General features: G+C 41.8%; 1 protein-coding gene across 1 annotated transcript in view; it reads right to left on the bottom strand.

The window, feature by feature from the left end:
• Window positions 1–374: 374 nt before the first annotated feature.
• The window catches only part of TOM1 (target of myb1 membrane trafficking protein), a 519326-nt gene continuing 498419 nt past the window's right edge, over window positions 375–21281 (bottom strand). Inside the window, exon 15 of the mRNA XM_077452403.1 lies at window positions 375–1652. Within this exon, the coding sequence (XP_077308529.1) occupies window positions 1507–1652 (146 nt within the window). The 3' untranslated portion in view covers window positions 375–1506. The remainder of the gene's footprint in view (window positions 1653–21281) is intronic.

The following is a 21281-nucleotide window of genomic DNA, read 5'->3' as shown; positions in this document are numbered from 1 at the left end:
TGATACAGATTTTCGAGAGAGAGACTGGAGTTTTGTAATGCTCTGAAACAAAATCTGACACTGTAGCAGATAGAGTTTCTTTCAAAACATACTCCCAATTATGTGTCGATTGGTGCCATGTTTTAAATTGTTGCAGTGCTAGCTTATGAAAAAATACACTGTATATTTACAAGTTGCAGTATTATAGCAAATACAACTGATATCTGGCTCACAATCTTTGTTACAGCTCCTGTTTAGCGTAGACAGAACTGTATAAACTATCCTTATAAGGCCCACATGCAATCAATCAAGAAACATCCACATTTTGCTAATAACTACAATGATGCCAAAATATATGTATTATAAATCAACATAAAAACACAATGGCAAAAGACTTTATGTTATATTTTTATTACGAAGAAAGACTCCCATGAAATTTAGGTGACAGATACTGACAATTATGACTTGAGAACAACCTGGAATTAGCTGTAAAAAAACAGTAAATTTTTCATGTATAGAAAGAATATTGATGCAATTGAACAAAGGTTTTAACAGCAGCTAATCATTTTGAAAATTTAAAAAAAGTAAATAAGGAAGCAAAGATAAAACAAAAAGATTACAATTGTATAGTGCATATAGATAGCCAATCTCGCTTGCTTTGAAATTCTCTCTTTTTAGCAAATAAATAGTCAATTGCAAGACCACTGGACAAGGACCTAAGCCACCATGTTGTTCATTAGGTAGGACCTTTCATTGAGCCTTTTCTGTGGCAACATGGCAAATGGCTGAAGAACATGTGCAACAGAGCCAAAAGATTATGTTCAAGCATATAGCTGAAGGCTAACTTTAAATGTTTTCTTTCCAGCACTAAGCCAGCATATAGAAGATATGATTAAAAAAGCAGTAATATTCTTGTACCTAAAATATAGTGTTGGAAAAAAACCTTGCTTTACTTTACCACATAGAAAAAAGACCACACCTCCCTGCCTAGAATAAAAAATTGGAGAAGACCATCAAGGCACTTAAGCTTGTAAAAGAGATGTTTGCTTTAACATGGAAATTTCATATTCATATTAAGGAGTCCACTGCTATACGGAGGTTGAAAATCCATAATGAAAGTCCTTCAGCTAGTGCAATCTTTAATCTTGGAAATTAATTGGATTTACTGATAACAGAAGTGCACAACTATTTCAGGTGGCACACACATACAGCATTCAGTTTGTAGTGTCAAGTAATCTCTCAATTTAAGCATATGTTGCATGAAGGGGTATCCTGACAGAGGAACGGCAGGTTGAGAAATACCAGGAAATTCAGTTACATAACACCACAAATATTTCAATTAGAAGAAAGGCAAATTCCACAGTTGTAAGGCATGGCGTTACTAGTGGCATTCAAGGTTCAAAGGAATATCGTACCACAGGAAAAGCGTGTCCCTTTAGAGGAGGAACCTGGCAGATTCCATTCTGCTTCAGATACGGAATTTTCAAATTTCGAGATATCATAGGGCTTGTATCTGTTTAGGAAGATTCACAACCCAAAAATTGCATTTTCATCTTTTTCTTTCCTGCTCTGTCCTGTGCTGGTTGCCACCCGGGGGGCATCCGTTGTGGAAGGAGACACAGATGGTAGTCGATCTGCAGCCTTTGCCCGCTCCTCTAGGAATTTATCAAATTCTAGAGTAAAAGGAAAAAAAAAAAACATTGTCTGAAACAACTAAATACTAAAATGTATGCAAAAGAACTATTGGGTTAATGCAAAAAAATGCATTTATTTGCCATAATCATTAACCACAAATAGCTTTATTTTCTGCAAAAAACAGGATTTTGACTGTGAAATCCTGATCTTGTAAAACAACTCACTCACTCTAAATAAAAGGCAAACATTTGTATATACAGTACTGTGAAGAAGGCTGTCAAGAAATAGAAGTGTTGGGTTATTTTCATGAATTAACCACTTCAGCCCCCCGGAAGATTTTACCTCCTTCCGCACTAGAGCACTTTTTACAATTTGGCACTGCGTCGCTTTAACGGACAATTGCGCGGTCATGCAATGCTGTACCCAAAGGAAACGTACGTCCACAAATAGCTTTCTTATGGTCATATTTGATCACCTCTGCATTTTTTTAATTTTTTGTGCTATAAAACAAAAAAAAGAGCAACAATTTTGAAAAGATTTTTTTTTTTTTTTACTTTTTGCTATAATAAATATCCCCATTAAAAAAAAAAACATTTCTTCATCAGTTTGGGACAGTATGAAAAAAAGAAAAATCTCAATTAGCATATACCGATTGGTTTGCGCAAGTTATAGCATTTACAAACTATGGGAAAGATGTATGGCATTTTGCGATTTTCTTTTTTTTTTTTACTAGTAATGGTGGTAATCTGAGATTTTTAGCAGTACTGCGACATTGTGACGGACAGATCGGACACTTTTTTGGGACCATTGACAATTATACAGCAATCAGTGCTATAAATATACACTGATTACTGTGTAAATGTCACTGGCAAGGAAGGGGTTAACACTAGGGGGCGATCAGGAGGTTAACTGTGTGTTCCCTCAGTGTGTTCTGTGTGGGGATGAGAGTGACTAGGAGAGGAGACGTATCGTTTTTTTCCTACTTCGTATCCTCTTCCCTGACAGAACAGGGATTTGTGTGTTTACACACACAAATCTCCATGCTGGCACTCGTGCACGTGATCGCACGCGGCCGGCAGCGATCGTGCCTGCCAAAAAAGGGTAGGACGTACCATTACGGGATTTTGCTCAGGGGAACCATTCTGCCACAGTATATCTGTGTGAGCCAGTCAGGAACCGGTCAACAAAATGGAAACTAAATGAAGAGAAGTCCAAATCAATATTTTATGAACCTGTCTTTTGCTAGAGCCAAATATTTCATGTTTTGACTCATCAGTCCAGAGCACCCCAGCTCCTATATTTTCGTACATAGGAAAACCTAGGCTAAGTGACTGAACTATACACAAAAACATAGGAGTGCAGAAAAATAAGCTATTTAGGCTGCCAGAGCGGTTTACCTTTCCAGCACTGTAATACGCCGTGTTGATGTACATTATCACGTGATTCGGCATGGTGCACTATGATTGTGTTGTAGTTTGAATGGGGCACATAGGAAACAACTTTACCTTGTGTGTTGACAAACATTTTACCATGTGGTAAAAGGTCTGTCACCACATATAGTGTGAACTTACCCTAACACTTCCATTTCTGAAAGCATTATAAATTTAAAGCATTTTTTACACCCACCTTGCACAGTACTTTGTCTGTGTAGGAATATACTGCATATATCAGGGATCTGCAATTAGCGGACCTCCAGCTGTTGCAAAACTACAAGTCCCATCATGCCTCTGCCTTTGGGTGTAATGCTTGTGGCTGTCAGAGTCTTGCTATGCCTCATGGGATTTGTAGTTCTGCAACAGCTGGAGATCCGCTAATTGCATATCCCTGGCATATATAAATATTTACAAACACACATACACACAGTGGGGAAAATAATTATTTGATCCCCTGTAGATTTTGTAAGTTTGTCCACTTACAAAGAAATCAAGAGTCTATAATTTTTTATCATAGGTATATTTTAAATGATATAGACAGAATATCAACCTAAAATCCTGAAAAAAACTATACAAATGTTATAAATTAAGTTGCAGTTCAGTGAGTAAAATTAAAAGCATGACTTAGTACTTGGTGGAGAAACCCTTGTTGCTAAGCACGACGGTAAGACATTTGGTTACCAGATTTGCACACATCTCAGAAGGGATTTTGGTCCACTCTTTACAGATCTTGTCTAAATTGTTCAGGTTTCTTGGCTGTCGCTTGGCAACTGGAAGTTTCAGCTCCTACCATAAATTTTCTATAGGATTAAGGTCTGGAGACAGGCTAGGCCACGCCATGACCTTAATGTGCTGCGTCTTGAGCCACTCCTTTGTTGCCTTGGTATGTTTTGGATCATTGTTATGCTGGAAAACCCATCCACGACCCATCTTCAGTGTGAAATTAAGGGTCTATAATTGTTATCATAGGAGCATTTAAAAATAGAGAGAGAACATCAACCAAGAATCCAGAAAAAACACAAAACAAATGTTATAAATTGAGTTGCAGACCAGTGAGTAAAAATAGGATTTTTAAAACTGTTTACCAGTAAAATCCTTTTCTTTGAAGTACATCACGGGACAGAGAGCCATAGTAGTTTCTATGTGGGTTATAGGCCACCTTCAGGTGATGGATAATGGCACGCCCCAAGATAAAAAGTGCACTACCTATATAACCCCTTCCACTACTGGGAGTATCTCAGTTTTGTAGCAAAGCAATACACGTGTATACCAAAGGGAGGGACCTCTATGTCCTGTGATGTACTTCAAAGAAAAGGATTTTACAGGTAAACTGTTAAAAAATTATATTTTCTTATCGTACATCATGGGACACAGAGCCATAGTAGTTACTATGTGGGATGTCCCATACCAATGCTGACTGAAGGGAGGGAGAAACCAAAAAGTAGGGCAATAAGAGACTAGAGGATTAATACTGCAGCCTGCAGTACCCTACGCCCAAAGGCGATATCCTCATGACCTTTTACATCTATTTGATAGAATCTGGTAAATGTATAGTCTGAACACCAAGTTGCGGCCTTACAGATATGAGCCACAGAGGCTTGGTGATGCACTGCCCAGGAAGCACTAACAGCCCTAAAGGAGTGCATTTTGAGTTGAGAGGGTGGAATCCACCTCTTTAACCATGAGCTGGAACAATTACTTGTCAAATCCATTTAGAATAGTAGATTTCAAAAACTGCTGCCTGTCCTCTTTTAGGACTTTCAGGCAACATGAATAAAAACATCCAATTTTTTTATTCTGAGCAATTGCCTTTAAGTAGACATTGACTGCTCTCACCAGATGAAAAAAATGTAGTGATTTTTCTCCCAAAGAACAGGGTTTTGGAAAAAGGACGGTAGAACAATATCCTGGTTTAGATAAAAATCTGATGCTACCTTTGATAAAAAGTTAGGATGAGGATGCAATACTACCTAATCCTTGTGAGCCACAAAAAAATTTCTCTTTACAAGAGCGAGCAGCCAATACGGATACCCTTCTTACAGCAGATATGGTTACTAGAAAAAAATAGTTTCCTTGTCAAAAAAGGACCAAGGGAATATGTTGTATCGGCCAAAAAAAGGCTGTTTTGTAATGCAGACAAAACTAAATTCAAGTCCCAAGGGTTACTTAATTGGAGATTAAGCCGAGTTACCCCCTGAATAAAGTTATTGACCAAAGAATGCGAAGCAAGTGGTCATTGAAATAATACTGACAATGCCGAGACCTGTCCTTAGAAAGCACTCAAGGCCAGCTTTATTTCTCACCCCATCTGCAGAAAGAATCAAGGACTCTACCTAGACTTATTTCCTGGGGTGTAGCTCCTGGTTTCACACCAGGAGACATACTGTATGTTTCCCAGACTCCATAATATATAACAATGGAGGCTGGCTCTGCATAAACCAAGGTAGAAAACTACCAAACCTGACAGCCCATGCCTCAATAGCCAAATTGTTAAAATGTATCGTTTGTAAAGTAGGATGGAACTTCAGACCTTGCGAGAGAAGGTCTGGTTGTGAAGGTAGGGTACATAGGTTCCCTACTGCCATCTCTACGATCTCTGCATACCAAGATTTCCTGGACCCCGCTGGGGGTCACAAGAATCAACGACTTCCCTTCATGCATGCAGGCAGAATTGGAGGGAATGCACAAATCAGTGAGAACCGATTACATGGGAAAAGAAAGGCATCTGTTCCGCATGCTAGCAGATCCTTTGTTCTAGACACAAAGTTGTTAATCTTTATTGTTGATCCTGGACGCAAACAGATCTATGTCTGGGGTTCCCCATCCCAGGAAAAACATAGGCAACTCAAGTAGTCCGCCTGCCAATTTTCTTTTCCTAAAATGAAAACTGCCGATAGGGTAAGATTCACCTTTCTCTGGGCTGCGCAACTTCTCGTGCCCCCTTGGTGACTAATATAGGCCATTGCTGTTGCATAAACGGATTGACTCCTAGCAGGACAATACCTTAAACTGAACGTTCAGGGCCTCAGAACCAAGTGTTCTGCCTGAATTTTTAAAATGTTAATGGACAAGGCCATTTCTGATCTAGGCCATGTCTCTTGGACAGCTGCCTCTTTCAGGACTGTCCCCCAACCTAAACAAAAAAAAAGGTCGACATATGTTGATACTATTTCCCAGGTAACTGAAAGAAGGATTTTCCCTTTCGCAGATTTTTGGATGTTAACCATAAACTGAGGCTCTGGCGCACTCAGCCTACAGCACCTTTACCGACAACCTTATGAAAAGTTGAATAGGAGAAAAACATCTTGCTTGGACAACCTAGATTCAGTCCTTTATGGCACTGATCTTAGCCTGCAGTACGAATACCCTTTTCTGGGTGTACCTATGATCACACCCAAGTATTTTCTTTGTTTTAAAGGAGATTCCTCCTAGATTACCCTTTGAACCTGATGGCGGCGGCTGTCACGACTGCCCTGGCACAGAAGAAGGAACTTTGAAATAAAAAACACAATTAGTCCTTCACTTAAAAGGCAAAAGGGGTATCTTTCATTTGCCAGAAAATCTTTGGAAATATCCAAAACATCCCCACTTAGCCATCTTACCGCAAAAGAGAAGACTAGCCAGGAGCTTCTTGCATGACACTTAGAGAAGGTGCAATCTGTCACAGCAACTATTGCAAACATAAAGCTGCCTCTTGGACCTGCTGAGCAGGATAACCTTAAATGCCCATTCAAACTGGTTTCTTAATGATTAACCAATTACTGTCAGCAGAGCTGAGACACTCAACTTGCCATTTATTAAATAGGAATTCCAACCTTTTTATCCATTGGATCCCTAAGTATTTGAGTAATGTCTGCCGGACAAGTCAAGCTTACTCAAAGGATATAGTAGCGTTAATTGCTGGTAAATAATGCTGATCTGGGTGATCCTCCAGATACAAAAAAATTCCCAACAAAGAATGGACAGGAAAAAGCATGCACAGATTGAGGAGGCTTTAGTGAACCCAAACACTCAGTTAAGGGTACATAAATGTGGAGCGGATCATTCAGCAAGAAATTGTACCATCAATCTTAGATAGTGAAAGCTGACTCTCCCACAACTGACACCTCGGAAAAGGAGTCATCAGCCTCACTACGGTCCCCTGAAGGAATAGTCTTCTTCTGCCCCTAGTTCCTCAATTGGAGGGTCTAAGGAAAATGGAAGAGAACCTGTCGCATCTTGACCACACTGTGATGTGATTGACCACTCTGGGACACAATTAAAGTTAAAGAGAAAGTTAAAGAGAAGAGATTAAGAGAAAATTGCGAGGAGAGCCTGGAAGCCGCCGAGTAGTGCTTCTTCCTCTTGAAGCACAGGAGTGGGGCATCTGGTGGAGAGGAAAACCCCCCCAGACTTACCGGAGGTCTGCTGCTGGCTGAAGGAAATGGAAGCTGCTGCTCCAGACACATCGTGAGCTCTCTGAGGAAGCGTGAGAAGGTATGTGCTCTACACAGCTCCCAGTGGTGACACATAAGCATGACAACATTTACTAACGTAAAGGAGACATTCATAAAAAAAATTAAAACATTTCTTAGAAAAACTCCACTTACCATTCCCGCCACATGGTTTTCTGTGGTAAAACCAACAGACCTAATCTTCCCCCTTCACGGTGGGTTCCGTTAAACCTTCAGGAGCTGGGGATCTTCGAGAAAACCCACAACCCTGGGCCTGTAATAGCACCACCACCAGTAAAACTTTATGGCTTTACTACCAAAAGTACTGGAACTCGGGTACCAGCTCTCTAAAAAGAGAAGTATTTACAGGCAAGACCTCATTTCTTCGTACACGAGGCCCAGGTTTCTATTAAAACCTCTCCATCATGGGCAAGACCAAAGAGCTGTGAAAAGATGTTGGGGGACAAGATTGTAGATCTGCACAAGGCTGGAATGGGCTACAAGACCATCAGCAACAAGCCAGGTGAGGAGGAGACAACCGTTGGAGCATTTTTTCTCAAATGGAAGAAATACAAGATAACCATCAATTGTCTGGAGCTCCATGCAGAATTTTGTCTCATGGGGAAAGGATGATCATGAGAAAAGTGAGGGATCAGCCCAGAACTACACAGGAGTAGCTTGTGAACAATCTCAAGGCAGTTAGGACCACAGTCACCAAACAAACCATTGGTAACAATACACCACCATGGATTGAAATCCTGAAGCTCCCGCAAAGGCCCCCCTCCTCAAGAAGGCACATGTACAGGCCCCTCTGAAGTTTGCCAATAAACATCTAAATGATTCAGTAAAGGATTGGGAGAAAGTGCTGTGGTCAGATGAGACCAAAACTGAGCTCTTTGGCATTAATTCGACCCCAAGAACACCATCTCCACAGTCAAGCACGGAGGTGTAAACATTATGCTTTGGGGTTGTTTCTCTGTTAAAGGTACAGGCTGACTTTGCCGCATTGAGGGGTCTTATATTGTAAAATATTGGATGAGAACCTTCTTCCCTCAGCCAGAACACTGAAGATAGGTCGTGGATGGGTTTTCCAGCATGGCAATGATCCAAAACATACCAAGGCAACAAAGGAGTGGCTCAAGAAGCAGCACATTAAGGTCATGGCGTGGCCTAGCCAGTCTCCAGACCTTAATCCTATAGAAAATTTATGGTGGGAGCTGAAACTTCCAGTTGCCAAGCGACAGCCAAGAAACCTGAACAATTTAGAGAAGATCTGTAAAGAGCGGACCAAAATCCCTTCTGAGATATGTGCAAATATGGTAACCAAATGCCAACAAGGGTTTCTCCACCAAGTACTAAGTCATGTCTTGCTTAATTTTACTCGCTGAACTGCAACTTAATTTATAACATTTGTATTATGTGTATTTTTGGTTGATATTCTGTCTCTATCATTTAAAATACATCTATGATAAAAAAAAATATAAGATTTCTTTGTAAATGGGCAAACTTACAAAATCTACAGGGGATCAAATAATTATTTTCCACACTATGTATGTGTACATTATATATATATCTCATTAGAAATATTTTTTTTAAGTGATCACATTCTCAGCTGCACTAGAGGCTTAGAAAGATGGGGGTGGAAAAACAGCATTACAACATTACCAGTGAATGGCATTGCAGGGGAACAGGTCTGATCGTTGGAGGACAGGTGGGCTCTTCTCCCAGCACAGCCAGAAAACTGATAACACTGGGAAGGATGTTCTAACTTGTCTAGTGTGGTCAGTTTGAAATAGGAAAGCAGGGGGACTCATGAAAGGTATTTCACACAAAGCAAGAAGTACAAAGAGAACTACAAAGGGATACTTCTTAATACATGTACATGGCACAACAGATGCATATTAGGAACATGAAATGCTGGGGTAACTTTCTTTAACCACTTCAGCCCCATTAGGATTTATCCCCTTGATGAGCAGGCCATTTTTTTGCGATACGGAACTGCGTCGCTATAACTGACAATTGCGTGGTCATTCGGCACTGTACCCAAACAAAAGTGAAATCCTTTTTTTCCTACAAATAGAGCTCTCATTTGGTGGTATTTGATCACCTATGCGGGTTTTATTTTTTGTGCTATAAACAAAAAAGACTGACAATTTTGAAAAAAATAAAGTAAAAAAATTTTACTTTCTGCTTTAATACATAAAAAAAAAAAAATATATATATATATATATATATATATCTATATATATAAGAAAAATGTATTCATCAGTTTAGGCCAATATGTATTCTACATATTTTTGGTAAAAAAATAAAAATAAAAATCACAATAACTGTATATTGATTGGTTTGCACAAAAGTTATATAGCATCTACAAAATAGGGGATAGATTTAGAGAATTCTTAAAATAGTTTTTACTGGTAATGGCAGCAATCTGCAATTTTTTGCGGGAGTGCGACATTGCGGTGGACAAATCTGACCCCAAGTGACACTTTTTGGGGACCAATGACATTACTGTGATCAGTGCTAAAAAAAAAAATGCACTTATCAATGTATACATTACACTGGCACGGAAGGGGTTAACACTAGGGGGCGATCAAGGGGTTAACGGTGTTTCCTGGGTGTGTTCTAACCATGTGGGGGATGGGCTTACTGGGACAACACAGAGATTGCGGCTCCTGATGACTATGAAGAGCAGATTTCTGTACCGTGATCGCGGGTGGCTGGCAGACAGAGACCGCTAGACCTGCAGGCACGCCCACAATACCACATGCATGGACCGATCCCAAAGGTTGTAGACATGATAACTTTTGCGCAAACCAATCAAGATACACCTATTGCGATTTTTTTTACCAAAAATATGTAGAAGAATACATATTGGCTTAAACTGATGAATAAATGTGTTTATATATTTTTTTGGATCTGTATTACAATAAAAAAAAAAAAAAAAAAAATCTAAAATGTCGCTCTGTTTATAGCGCAATAATTAAAAACCGCAGAGGTGAGTCAATAACACCAAAATAAAGCTCTATTGGGGGGGTTGGGGGAAGGGACATCAATTTTGTTTGGGTACAATGTCGCACAACCACGCAATTGTCAGAGTGCCGCAGTGCCCTTTCACAAAAAATGACCTGGTCATGGAGAGGGAAAATTCTTTCTGGGGCTGAAGTGGTTAAAGCCTTGATTCCTTTTTTTGCCATAAATTTTGGAAAATGGGGAAAGAAAATTACAACTTTTGTTATTTTTTTTTACACACAAAGCTGTCAGTTTTTATAGGATGTTTTTCAAACACAGCATTGGCATAATTAGAATTTCTGGCTGGTGAGAGAATGGCTGGGATTGGTGTCTCGCAGGAACATAGTCAGCAAAATGTGCATATTGGTAAGTTCATGCGGTAGGTACCAACATAGTCAAAGAACAGGCAAACAATTGGTCCAGGCCAATAAAAAGGCCAGGGTAAGTGTATAGGCAAAGGCAACACTGCACTGGTGTGGCGGTGATCAGGAAAATGTTTGCTGGCTGCACTGGCTTTGGTGAAACTGTTGCTGGCTGCACTAGTCTGGTGGCAATCAGGAACCCAGTTGAACTGGCTGTACTATTACCCCTCATTCACACAGGGTGTATCAATGCACACAGGGCTGCATTTACCCACATGGGAATGCAGAAGTGTTTTGTGCATCCAGTGCAGGCAGTCCCATTTCTGTCTATTAGGCCACTGCTCCTAATCTGGCATATGTGATACACCCTGTGTGAATAAAGCCTTATGGTGACACTGGGACTGGTGTGGCAGTGATCAGGCGACAGTGAATGGCTGAACTGGTATGGTGAGTAAGGAGAAAAACGACTCGTTTACACTACTTGGGGGGTGGGTGTAAACTCCACAGTTAAACTGCATTGCTACTGCCCTTCAACTGCTCCTCATTTAGCTAGGAAGGTAGTGGCTGGGGGTGTACACAAGCCACGGTAGAATTATACCCTGCAGCGCTCACTGGACATGACCACCTTTTGTGCACAACCCATTTAAGTTATTGGGGCCTTGCTGTAACTGCCCCACAACTAAGCACAATGCACATGGCTGCAGTGCGGTAGTCCACCATTTCAGGGGTTAAAACTGTTTAACCACTTCAGCCCCGGAAGAATTTATCCCCTTCCGGACCGGGCTATTTTTTGCGATATGGCACTGTGTCGCTTTAACTGACAATTGCGCAGTTGTGGGACAATATACCCAAACATAATTGATGTCCTTTCTCTCCCCCCACAAATAGAGCTTTCTTTTGGTGGTACTTGATCACCTCTGCAGTTTTTATTTTTTGCGCAAAAAGAGTGACAATTTTGATTTAAAAAAAAAAAAAAACACACACAATATTTTTTACTTTTTTGCTATAATAAATATCTTCAAAAATGTTTTTAAAAATCTAATTTCTTCATCAGTTTTGGTCAATATTCTTCTACATATTTTTTGTTGGAAAAAAAAATAAAAAAAATCGCAAAAAGCGTATATTGATTGGTTTGCGCAAAAGTTATAGCGTCTACAAACTATGGGAAAGACTTTTGGCATTTTTTTTAACTAGTAATTATCGGGACTGCGACATTGTGGCAGACAGATTGGACACTTGACACATTTTTGCAACCATTGACATTTATACAGTGCTATAAAAATGAACCAATTACTCTGTAAATGCCATTGGCAGGGAAGGGGATAACACTAGAGGGCGATCAGTGTTCCCTTAGTGTGTGTTCTAACTGTAGGGGAATGGGACTGACTAGAGGAGTAGACAGATTGTTGTTCCTAGCTAGTAGGAACACACGATCTGTCTCTCCTCACAGGGATTTGTGTGTTTACACACGCACGTCCCTGTTCTGGCTCTCCTGCAAACGACCGCCGGTCATGTGCATCGGTTCCCTTGCTATCCCTGCTTAAAGGGCTGACATACAGCTATGATGGCTCGCAGGAACGTACTGACCTGTCGCAGTATAATGATGGCGGCTGGTCGGCAAGTGGTTAATGCTCTTTGAAGAGAGCACCGCAAGTGTGAATGAACTAAAAATGTAATTTTAATGTAATTTTTAACTTTTTTTTTTTTTACATAAAAAACAAAACACCATCACTAGAGCAGTGCAGGGTCACAATGGAGACATTGCACTGCTCTAATAAATGATCAGATATACAGTGCAGTTAATTTACTGATACTGGAAAGTGCAAAATCTGGTGCAACTGTGCATGGTAGCTAATCAGCTTCCAACGTCAGCTTGTTCAAATAAGCTTTACCAAAAAAAACCCCCAAAAAACTGGAAGCCGATTCATTCTTTTGGTTTGTATGCATTGAGACATGTAGCACATGGGCACGCCGACGTCATTGGTTTCCATGGCTTCAGTGGCCCTTGCTGACTACTGTTTCTATTCTCCCGGACTACCACTGGTCGCATTGAGCATGCGCAGCCGGTCCCTTGAGCGGATTGGCTGGCTGGGCTGATTGCATGACAACCAATGCCACCAACGAGGTGCATCTGAGCATGCGCCACCGGAACCTCGCAGCTGATCGGCTTACACAGTCGGTTGCCTGCAACCGTTTTCCAGGAACGTGTGCGAGAATAGGGTATTCTATGTAGAGCTGCACCAGATTTTGCACTCTCCAGTCTTAGTAAATCACCCCCTGTATGTTGTAAAGGCATACTGTGTATCTAAACGCTAACCAGAGTGACACTGCACTGCTCTAATGATAGTGATCCCCCCCCCCTTTTTTTTTTTTACTTTAGTGTGCAGTACAGTGCCCGCCACTGTACTTCACACTCACCACTCACAGCCTATTAACTGAGAGGAGAGACCTGACAGACTGCAATGCATTGCAGCCTGTGTTTGTTTACATGTGATCCGCTGTGATTGGACACAGTATTCGCATAGTCAAGGGCCAATTACAGTGACCATGTGCCCAATTTGTAGGTACCGCATCCCTGAACAAAGAAGCTCCCACCAGCCAATGTAGATGGAAAACCAGGCAGGAGCTGCCTTGTTTAGGGAGGGCTTAAAAGGTTAAAGCTGAACTCCAAGCACAAAACTTTTCCATTTAAATATATTCCTCAAAAGCTGGCCAGTATGGAGGAGTGTGTGGTGCGCTCCCCTGGAGATTACCTCCAGTCCATTTACTGTTGCCATGGGAATGAATATATCTCTTTTAGGGTAAATTCAAACCAACTAGCCCCTGACTCTAAAACAGGAACTTTTCATCCACTTGCTGTTGTAGTAGCCCATACAATTCATATCTATGGCAGCTGTACCTTGATTTTCATGGTTTGCTTTCTGCACCTCCCTCGCTGGTGCCCCTTAGTGATGCATACCTTATACCAGTATATGGAGTCTTACCACCACCAATTTGTTTTTCCACAGCTAAACACTCTGTCACCCTACTCCTGAGGAAGGAACACACAAAACCTTGCGTGATAATTTTTTTAAATTTTTGTATCTACAAATTCAGAATTTTGTATTTATGGTGACTTTTGTAAACTGGCTATTGGTTTGGCCTCTTGCAGGGTGTCATCACCATTGCTAACTGAGGTTATATTTTTGGTTCTAACAAATGAACAAAACTTTTTTTTAACTATCTGAATGATTTTAACTTTGTATATAATTTGTTGAGGGGGCCACACATAAAAAGTCCAGTTATATGCAAATTTGGGAAGTGGTGTAACCTTTTGATCCTCAGAGAGACCCTTGCTGTTTATGTAATTGTGGAGTGTAGAGTCTGATCTCACCTGGTGTGGAATGTGAAATATTTGACCTAGGATGGCATTTGCTGTGAGAACCTTACAAACCAATGGGAAGGATTTCCCTGAATCCAACGCTGGACTTGTAAACCACCATGCCAGGAAAAGCCTGGGTTTGCAAGTCAGTTGCATTTGTCCCATGCTGTGAAGCTGTTAAGTTACATTTTAAAGTGAAATTGGGCATTTGAAACTTGCCTGTAAAGAAGCCACCATCACACTCAAAACCCTCAATGCAAAAGTGGAAGGTCGATAGGCTCCTGGACTGTAGACTCTGAATGTAGGTGAGGAGAGTCTGAAGTTTGTTCAGGGCCCATGGACAAGGCCATAAGCAGGATCATGTTTAGATACTCAAAGCGATGAGATGGTTCCAGTGTGGATTTATAAAGATTTAGGATCCACCTGAAACTCGGTAGTGTCTGGACAGTCTGCTGAGGATTGGCTGACTACATCCTGTGTTGACTGTTCTTTCAGAAGAAGGTAGTCCAGATATCCCACTATGGGGATGGTCTGACAGCGAAGAAGAGCAAGAACAGGACTAGCACCTTGGTGAAGACATGTGATGCAATGGACAGACCAAAAGGAAGGGCAACAAATTGTAAATGTTGCATGCTCAGAGCAAAATGCAGATAGCATCGATGCATCAGGAAAACGGGGGCAAGAAAGTAGGCATTCTTGAGTTTAACAGATTCCAAAAGGTCCCCTGGATGCAGGGAAGCAAAGACTGATCTGACACATACTGTGCTGAATCTTTGTACATGAAATGGGAAACATTACGGTAGAGCAAAGACTTTTTGTGAGATAGGTCAATTGCTATTACAAGATTTGGTGAAATTAAGCAACTTGATGTCCAACGTGGCTGCTAGCTAGCTACATTGTGTAAGTCACGCTTACTGAATCTGATGCCTTTAATGCAATTCTTGTGCTTTTTCCTCACCCCATCAGAATCATAGGCAACTGACAATGTGTTTTCTTAATGCTAGTATTTTTTTCTATTCTTTTGTTCAAACACAGATTGCATCTAATAAGAGGACACATGAGGATCAAGTGCCTAGAAGAAAAGGAACTTGAAGAAGAAGAAAGTTAAGCTATCGAGGACAACCATTCTCCATCTCCTCCCAAAAGAAAGGCCAGATCACTGCTCATGACTTTGCTGGGACAGTCTTTCACTGACACTAAAAGGTACAATAGAACCCAAGACCCCCTGTGCCAAGGCTGAAGAGGAAATGGAAAATATTGTAAAGCCCCACCTCTGCCTCTCACTGAGGAACCTTTGAACTGGTGGTGTGAGCATGAGGTCATATTTCCCCTCCTTTCTCAGCTGTTGAAGCAATACTTGTGTATGCCTGGCACAAGCATGTCTGCAGAGCAGGTTTTCTCCACTGCAGGAGATGTGGCAACTGCAAAAAGAAGCACCCTCAAAACAGAGCATGTGGATCAACTAGTGTTCTTACAGAAAAAAATACACACTCCTAAATGCTAAGCAGCATTGCTTGCAGTGATCCACGTTTTTTTTCCCCTCATTTTTTTGTTATGGTTTTTGGCACATCCAAGAAGGGATATACTGTCTGTCGTGTCTGCCAGTGCCACTGCGCTGCCCAGTGCCCACTGCCAGTCCGCCACACCACACCAGTGTTATATATTTTGTTTATAGCACTGCCACTGAGATTTGGTTTTTGAAGATTGTCCATAATTTATTCAGTTTCAAAAAGTGTCTAGAGGTTACTTTCACCCTCAGCCAAATACTAAAAGTTCCAAACAACTGATGCCAAGCCTCATCCCCCTTTCTCCCCTCCCTCTCTGCCCAGTCTCTCCCCTCCCCCTCTCCTTACCTCATTCTCCCCCTACCCTTCCCTCTTTTCCTTCTCTCTCCCCTCTCTCCTTTCCTTCTCTTGGAGGAGGGAGAGGGAGAGGAAGAGGGACCCGGGAGAGAGTAGGAAAGAACTTCTCTCCCCTTCCTTCCTTTCTCTCTCACCCCTCCCTTCCTCTCTCACCCCTCCCTTCCTCTCTCCCCCCTCCTCCCCTTCCCTCCATTCTCTCTCACCCTTCTTTCCTTCTCCCTCCCTCCTTTCCCTCCCCTTTTCTTCCCTCCCCTTCTCCCCCCACCAATGCCACCCCCCACCTCTTTCTCCATCTAGCCCCCTATACCCTTCTCCAACCATCCGCCTCTCCCCACCATTGCCCTGCTTATAGAACTTTATAATGAATGGCAGTGGCAGCTGGCAGAGTGGCAGGTGGCCGACTGGCCGTGGCACTGGCAATTGCAAACGATCATCACAGTGGACCTGGAGCATATGATATTATATTTGTTATAGCTTTTCTAGCACTGGAGGAGAAGAGATGGAGAATGGTTTTCTATTGTGTCTGTCCATTTAGAATTTTTACACTATTAGTGTATAATGTAAAATGTATAATTACCCTTCAACCAAAGAGAAAAGAATAAATTGAATCTTAAAACCTAGGGTAAATCTTTATTGTATCACGCAAATACACACACACACAAAAAAATAAAAAACACACTTGACCTCATGCCTGACTGTGGCTGTGCCATTGCCCGCCTGACCTGTGGCCTGCCCTTTATCATGACGATTCAGTGACGTGTTTTTTCGTATTGTGGTGCGTATTAGATTATATATTTGTGGTCCCATAAAGATTTGCCCAAGGTTTTCAGATTCAGTTGACAATTTCTTAAGTCAATGATTTTCCTTCCTCTAATGGTGGCTTGGCTTGGCTTCAGTTACAGGTGTATAGTGGTAGTGTGCAGGTAACGTTTTATGTAAAGTAAAGGTTCACTGTGATGTTTGCCAGTCAGGAACTGGAAGTGCTCCGTTTTGTAGATGACTAGATGTAGGTGGTGTTTACAAGTAATATTTTATATTTTAATATTTTCTTTTATGAAGTAGTAAACTACTGCACCAGCACTATACAACAGTTTGATGTCACAGTACTGTTTCAAATAAATACTGTTGTCTGCTGCACTGCTCATGTTCAGACTTTGCTATATGCAGGGAACTTAGTGTAATTTTTTTTAAACAGCAGATAAAAATAAATATATTTTTTCAATTTCTGACTGCTTGAATACATTTTTTGATGAAAAGTTGAAAACCCTGGGCACTTGGGTACGGTAATCATGATGCATCGTGAAATCGAATTGTGGACAGGATAATGGTAATCTAATTGAATAGTGAGACCAGAGAAGATGCGCACCCTTACTGATGGCCCCTTCAAGGACCCCCAAGGCATTGAGAGAAACCAACTCTACCCTATGTGGAGATTGGTATTCTCCACTTGTGCCCAAAGAATATTGCAAGTCTTAACCAACAGGGTTATTACAACCTCACGGAATGTAGCGTTTTCCATGCTAATTATTTATACCTAAACCACTACTTTTTGGCGTTATTAATTGAACATTCATACTACACTATAAGAACTCTCCTGCCTTTTCTCTTATTTTACTGGTGGACACCCCAGGTCATCCTCTGGGTCCTAACCTGCTGCCTCCTGAGGACCACCACCATGTGAATATTACAGGCTAAGGGCTTTTTAGAGGCACGCACGCTGGTGACTTTTAGTCTTAGCTGATGCAGAGAGCTCCCAGTCTAGGTATGTGCAGGTTGCATCAATAAGGACCGAGATGGTACCCATTCAGTTTTGGAGTTATGTCTGCAGATTGAGACTCCTCCTGTACCACTTTCTCATATAAAGAGAATATACAATCCTCATGACTGTACAGTGGCAGCTGCAGCTCCAGGGAATTTAGAGATGAACTTTGGTGGAGATGGTGCAGAATTCCGTTTGCATTTTTAGTCAGCTGTCACGGCTACAATCTTTCCCCATAAAGTCAGACAAATTAGCAGAGAATTCTTCCCTAGATAAAACCAAGGAGGGGATTACCCTTGAAGGGGTTCAGAAAAGACTCTGAAGAGTGCTGCAACTGAAGCAGCGGACAGTGGTCCAGACTATAGGTGTCAGGTTCCTGACTCAGCACTGTTAGGTGATCATAAGCAGTCATGCCTCATGCAGTCATGCCTCCCAGGACTGCTGTCTTTGTGCCTTTGATGTGCCATACTAGGTAAAGCGTGAGGGATTACCTGTAAGCATACACTGAACCCAATGCTTGAAGGGTTAATGCCATCTCTGATTAGGTCACTGTAAGGCAGCAGGGAGACCAAGTGAACAACAAGAAAAATGTGGGGATATGGCACAGCTCCCCATCCGACTGTTGACCATGCATCCAATGGTGTCACAACCAGAGTCCAGAAAATTAACCCTTAGGGGAAGCTCAGGAGAAAATATATATCATCAAGCTCCCTGCACTCAAGGACAAAGTCCTACTCACTGCAGCGGAGGTCTTGAGAAAGCCCTGTGGGTTCCCACACAGGCACACTGGTGATAGAAAGGCAGGATCGAAGCAACATGTTGCTCCAATTGTTTCCCCTTTGGTAGACACACACTCTAAGGAGTCTTCACAGGCAGAGTGCCACCAGCTGTCGACTCCCTGAGGTGCCCAGGAAAGTGGCTTCAGCAGAGCCCAGTGCCCATGGACACACTGAAAGTCAACTTCTCAGCAGTGTCTGGGTATGGCTTCTGTGTCAATGCCAAGGCTCAGCTGATCTGGAAAGCTGCAAAACGAGCCTCTTCTGATTCTACAGCAACTGAAGAAACTTGAATGATAAAGAATCTGAATAAAAAAAAGAAAAAGGTTTTACTTCTCTTAGAGGGGAGAAGATGCCAATTCTACTAAGACAGTAGCAAAGACCTGAGGCATGCTGGGACTGGAAGGGGTTAAACTAGGCTGTTCTTACAGCTTTTGTTGGCAAGTGTCCAATCGTCTGAGAACAGCAACATAACACTGTGTAGCTGAATATATCATCCCGTGTCCCTTAATGCACAATTAAAATTATTTTGACAAAAAAATTCTAGTTCAGTTAATTGACTGTTATGCTCATATTGATTGAGGAAAAAAAAGCTTTTTACTGTTACAAACATTTTGACATCCATCACGGGGGTGAGAAAACGGTTACTGCCTAATGTCCAAAGACTTCAAAATACCATGTTTCCCCAAAAGCCCCCTTTCACCTTCTCATCTTTGGAAAACCATGAGCCATAGACTGGTAACGATATATAAACAAACCATCATTGCTCCCAGGCTGCTGAAATAAAATCAATCCCGATAGCACTTTTAGACACCTTTCACACTGGGGACGGGGCCAATTGCTCATCATTTTAGCGGCGCTTTTGCAACACTTTTTGCCCAATAGCGGGGCGCTTTTAACCCTAAAGGGGGTGTTAAAAACTCCCATGTTGCGCTGCCCATTTCTTACAATGGGCAGGGGCGTTTATGTATTCAGCGCTCCTAACTTGCACCAAAGATGCTGCTTGCAGGACTTTTTGGAATGTCCCACAAATGCACTGTCCGGGTGTAAAAGCACCCATTGCAGAGAACAGGAGACAGTTTTCAGGCGCTTTACAGGCGCTATTTCAAGAGCTAAAACACCTGAAAACTGCCTTATTGTGAAAGGGGTCTTACTAAATATAGGTGTTACTGTCAGTCAGTTGTCTGTTGCAGCCAATCTGTAAGTAGGAAAAAAATATATACATTCTGGCTGCCAGACTGAATTTATTACAGTGCGCTGATAGAAATCTCACCGTACCTGTGAATTTTTTATTTTCAAACCAAAACAAACAGTGACAAGATGGGCAAAAGTACAGTGCTGCAAAAAATTATTTGCCCCTAGTTGATTTTTGTATTCACATTAGTCACATTTAAGATGATTTAGATCAAATTGTAATATTACACAAAGATTAAATACAGAATTCAGTTTTTAAATGAAGATTTAATTCATTAAGAAACAAAAGCTATCCAAACCTGCCTGGCGCTTTGTGAAAAAGTAATTTCACGGAGGAGAGGCTCCTCTCTGTAACTAAATGGGTTGTATAGCCTGCCATTAGCAGAAACTAGCCAAAATTGTTACACAATACACAGAACTTTAAGCCCGCCCCGTGCTATCAACCCTTCCCACTGCTTCTAACAGCTTCAGTACGTCAACAAGCAGTATAAACGTAGAAAAAAGGAGGGGTGGGTGCTGTGTCGGTCGGTGAATTACAGAGAAAGGGATTTTAGGGTGAGTACAAAAAATCCTATTTTCTCTTATATTCACAGACCGACACAGCTCCTCTCTTTAACTAAATGGGATGTCCCCAAGCAGTGCCAAACGAGGGGTGGAAAAAACAGCATAAAAACTTCATCCACCATGGCAAGTGGGAACTAGTGAAACTAAACCCACAAAAAAACAGCAGTGTGTGGAAAAACAACACTATATCACCGGGTATCCTCAACAGGAGTGATCCCCAAGACCGCAACATTGCGGAAGAAATGCAACAGTGCATCAACCAAAACAGTACTGCGTTTTTATCTAAAAACCAGGAAAAAATTTAATTGCAACTACACGGCCGCCTGCAAAACCTTGCGGCCAAAACAGGCATCAGCCGACTTTGTAAACGAATGGGCAGACGATCAGGTCGCGGCCTTACACACCTGAGCGACAGGCGCTTGGTGTCGGAAGGCCCAAGACATTTCGATTGCTCTAATAGAGTGGGCCGTGACTGGAAAAGGAGGCACCTGCCCCTTCAAGGCGTAGGCTTGGACTACAATCTGTCTGATCTACCTGGAAATGGTGGACGACGAGACCGCCATGCCCTTCTTTGGACCAGCTACCGAAACAAACAGTGAGTCTGACTTCCGAAAAGGAGCCGTGGCAGACAAATACACCTTCAGAGCCCGAGCCACGTCTAGAGCGTGAAGGGCCACCTCCTTAGGGTGCTTCGGCTTAGGACACAATGATGGCAATACAATGTCCTCATTGATATGAAAGGCCGAAAACACCTTCGGTAGAAAGGACTGTTGCAGACGCAACACCACCTTATCCCCATGGATGACCAGATAAGGCGACTTGCAGGACAAGGCCGCCAGTTCTGAAACCCTCCTGGCCGATGTGATGGCCACTAGAAAGACCACCTTCTGTGAAAGGGTCAGCATTCTCAC

This window comes from Lithobates pipiens, unplaced genomic scaffold, assembly GCF_037356315.1.
Source record: "Lithobates pipiens isolate NorthernLeopardFrog02 unplaced genomic scaffold, aLitPip1_a1.2 Scaffold_23, whole genome shotgun sequence".
NCBI classification, from domain to species: domain Eukaryota; kingdom Metazoa; phylum Chordata; class Amphibia; order Anura; family Ranidae; genus Lithobates; species Lithobates pipiens.
The sequence above is the reverse complement of the archived record's forward strand: the minus strand, read 5'-3'. Positions and strand labels throughout refer to the sequence as shown.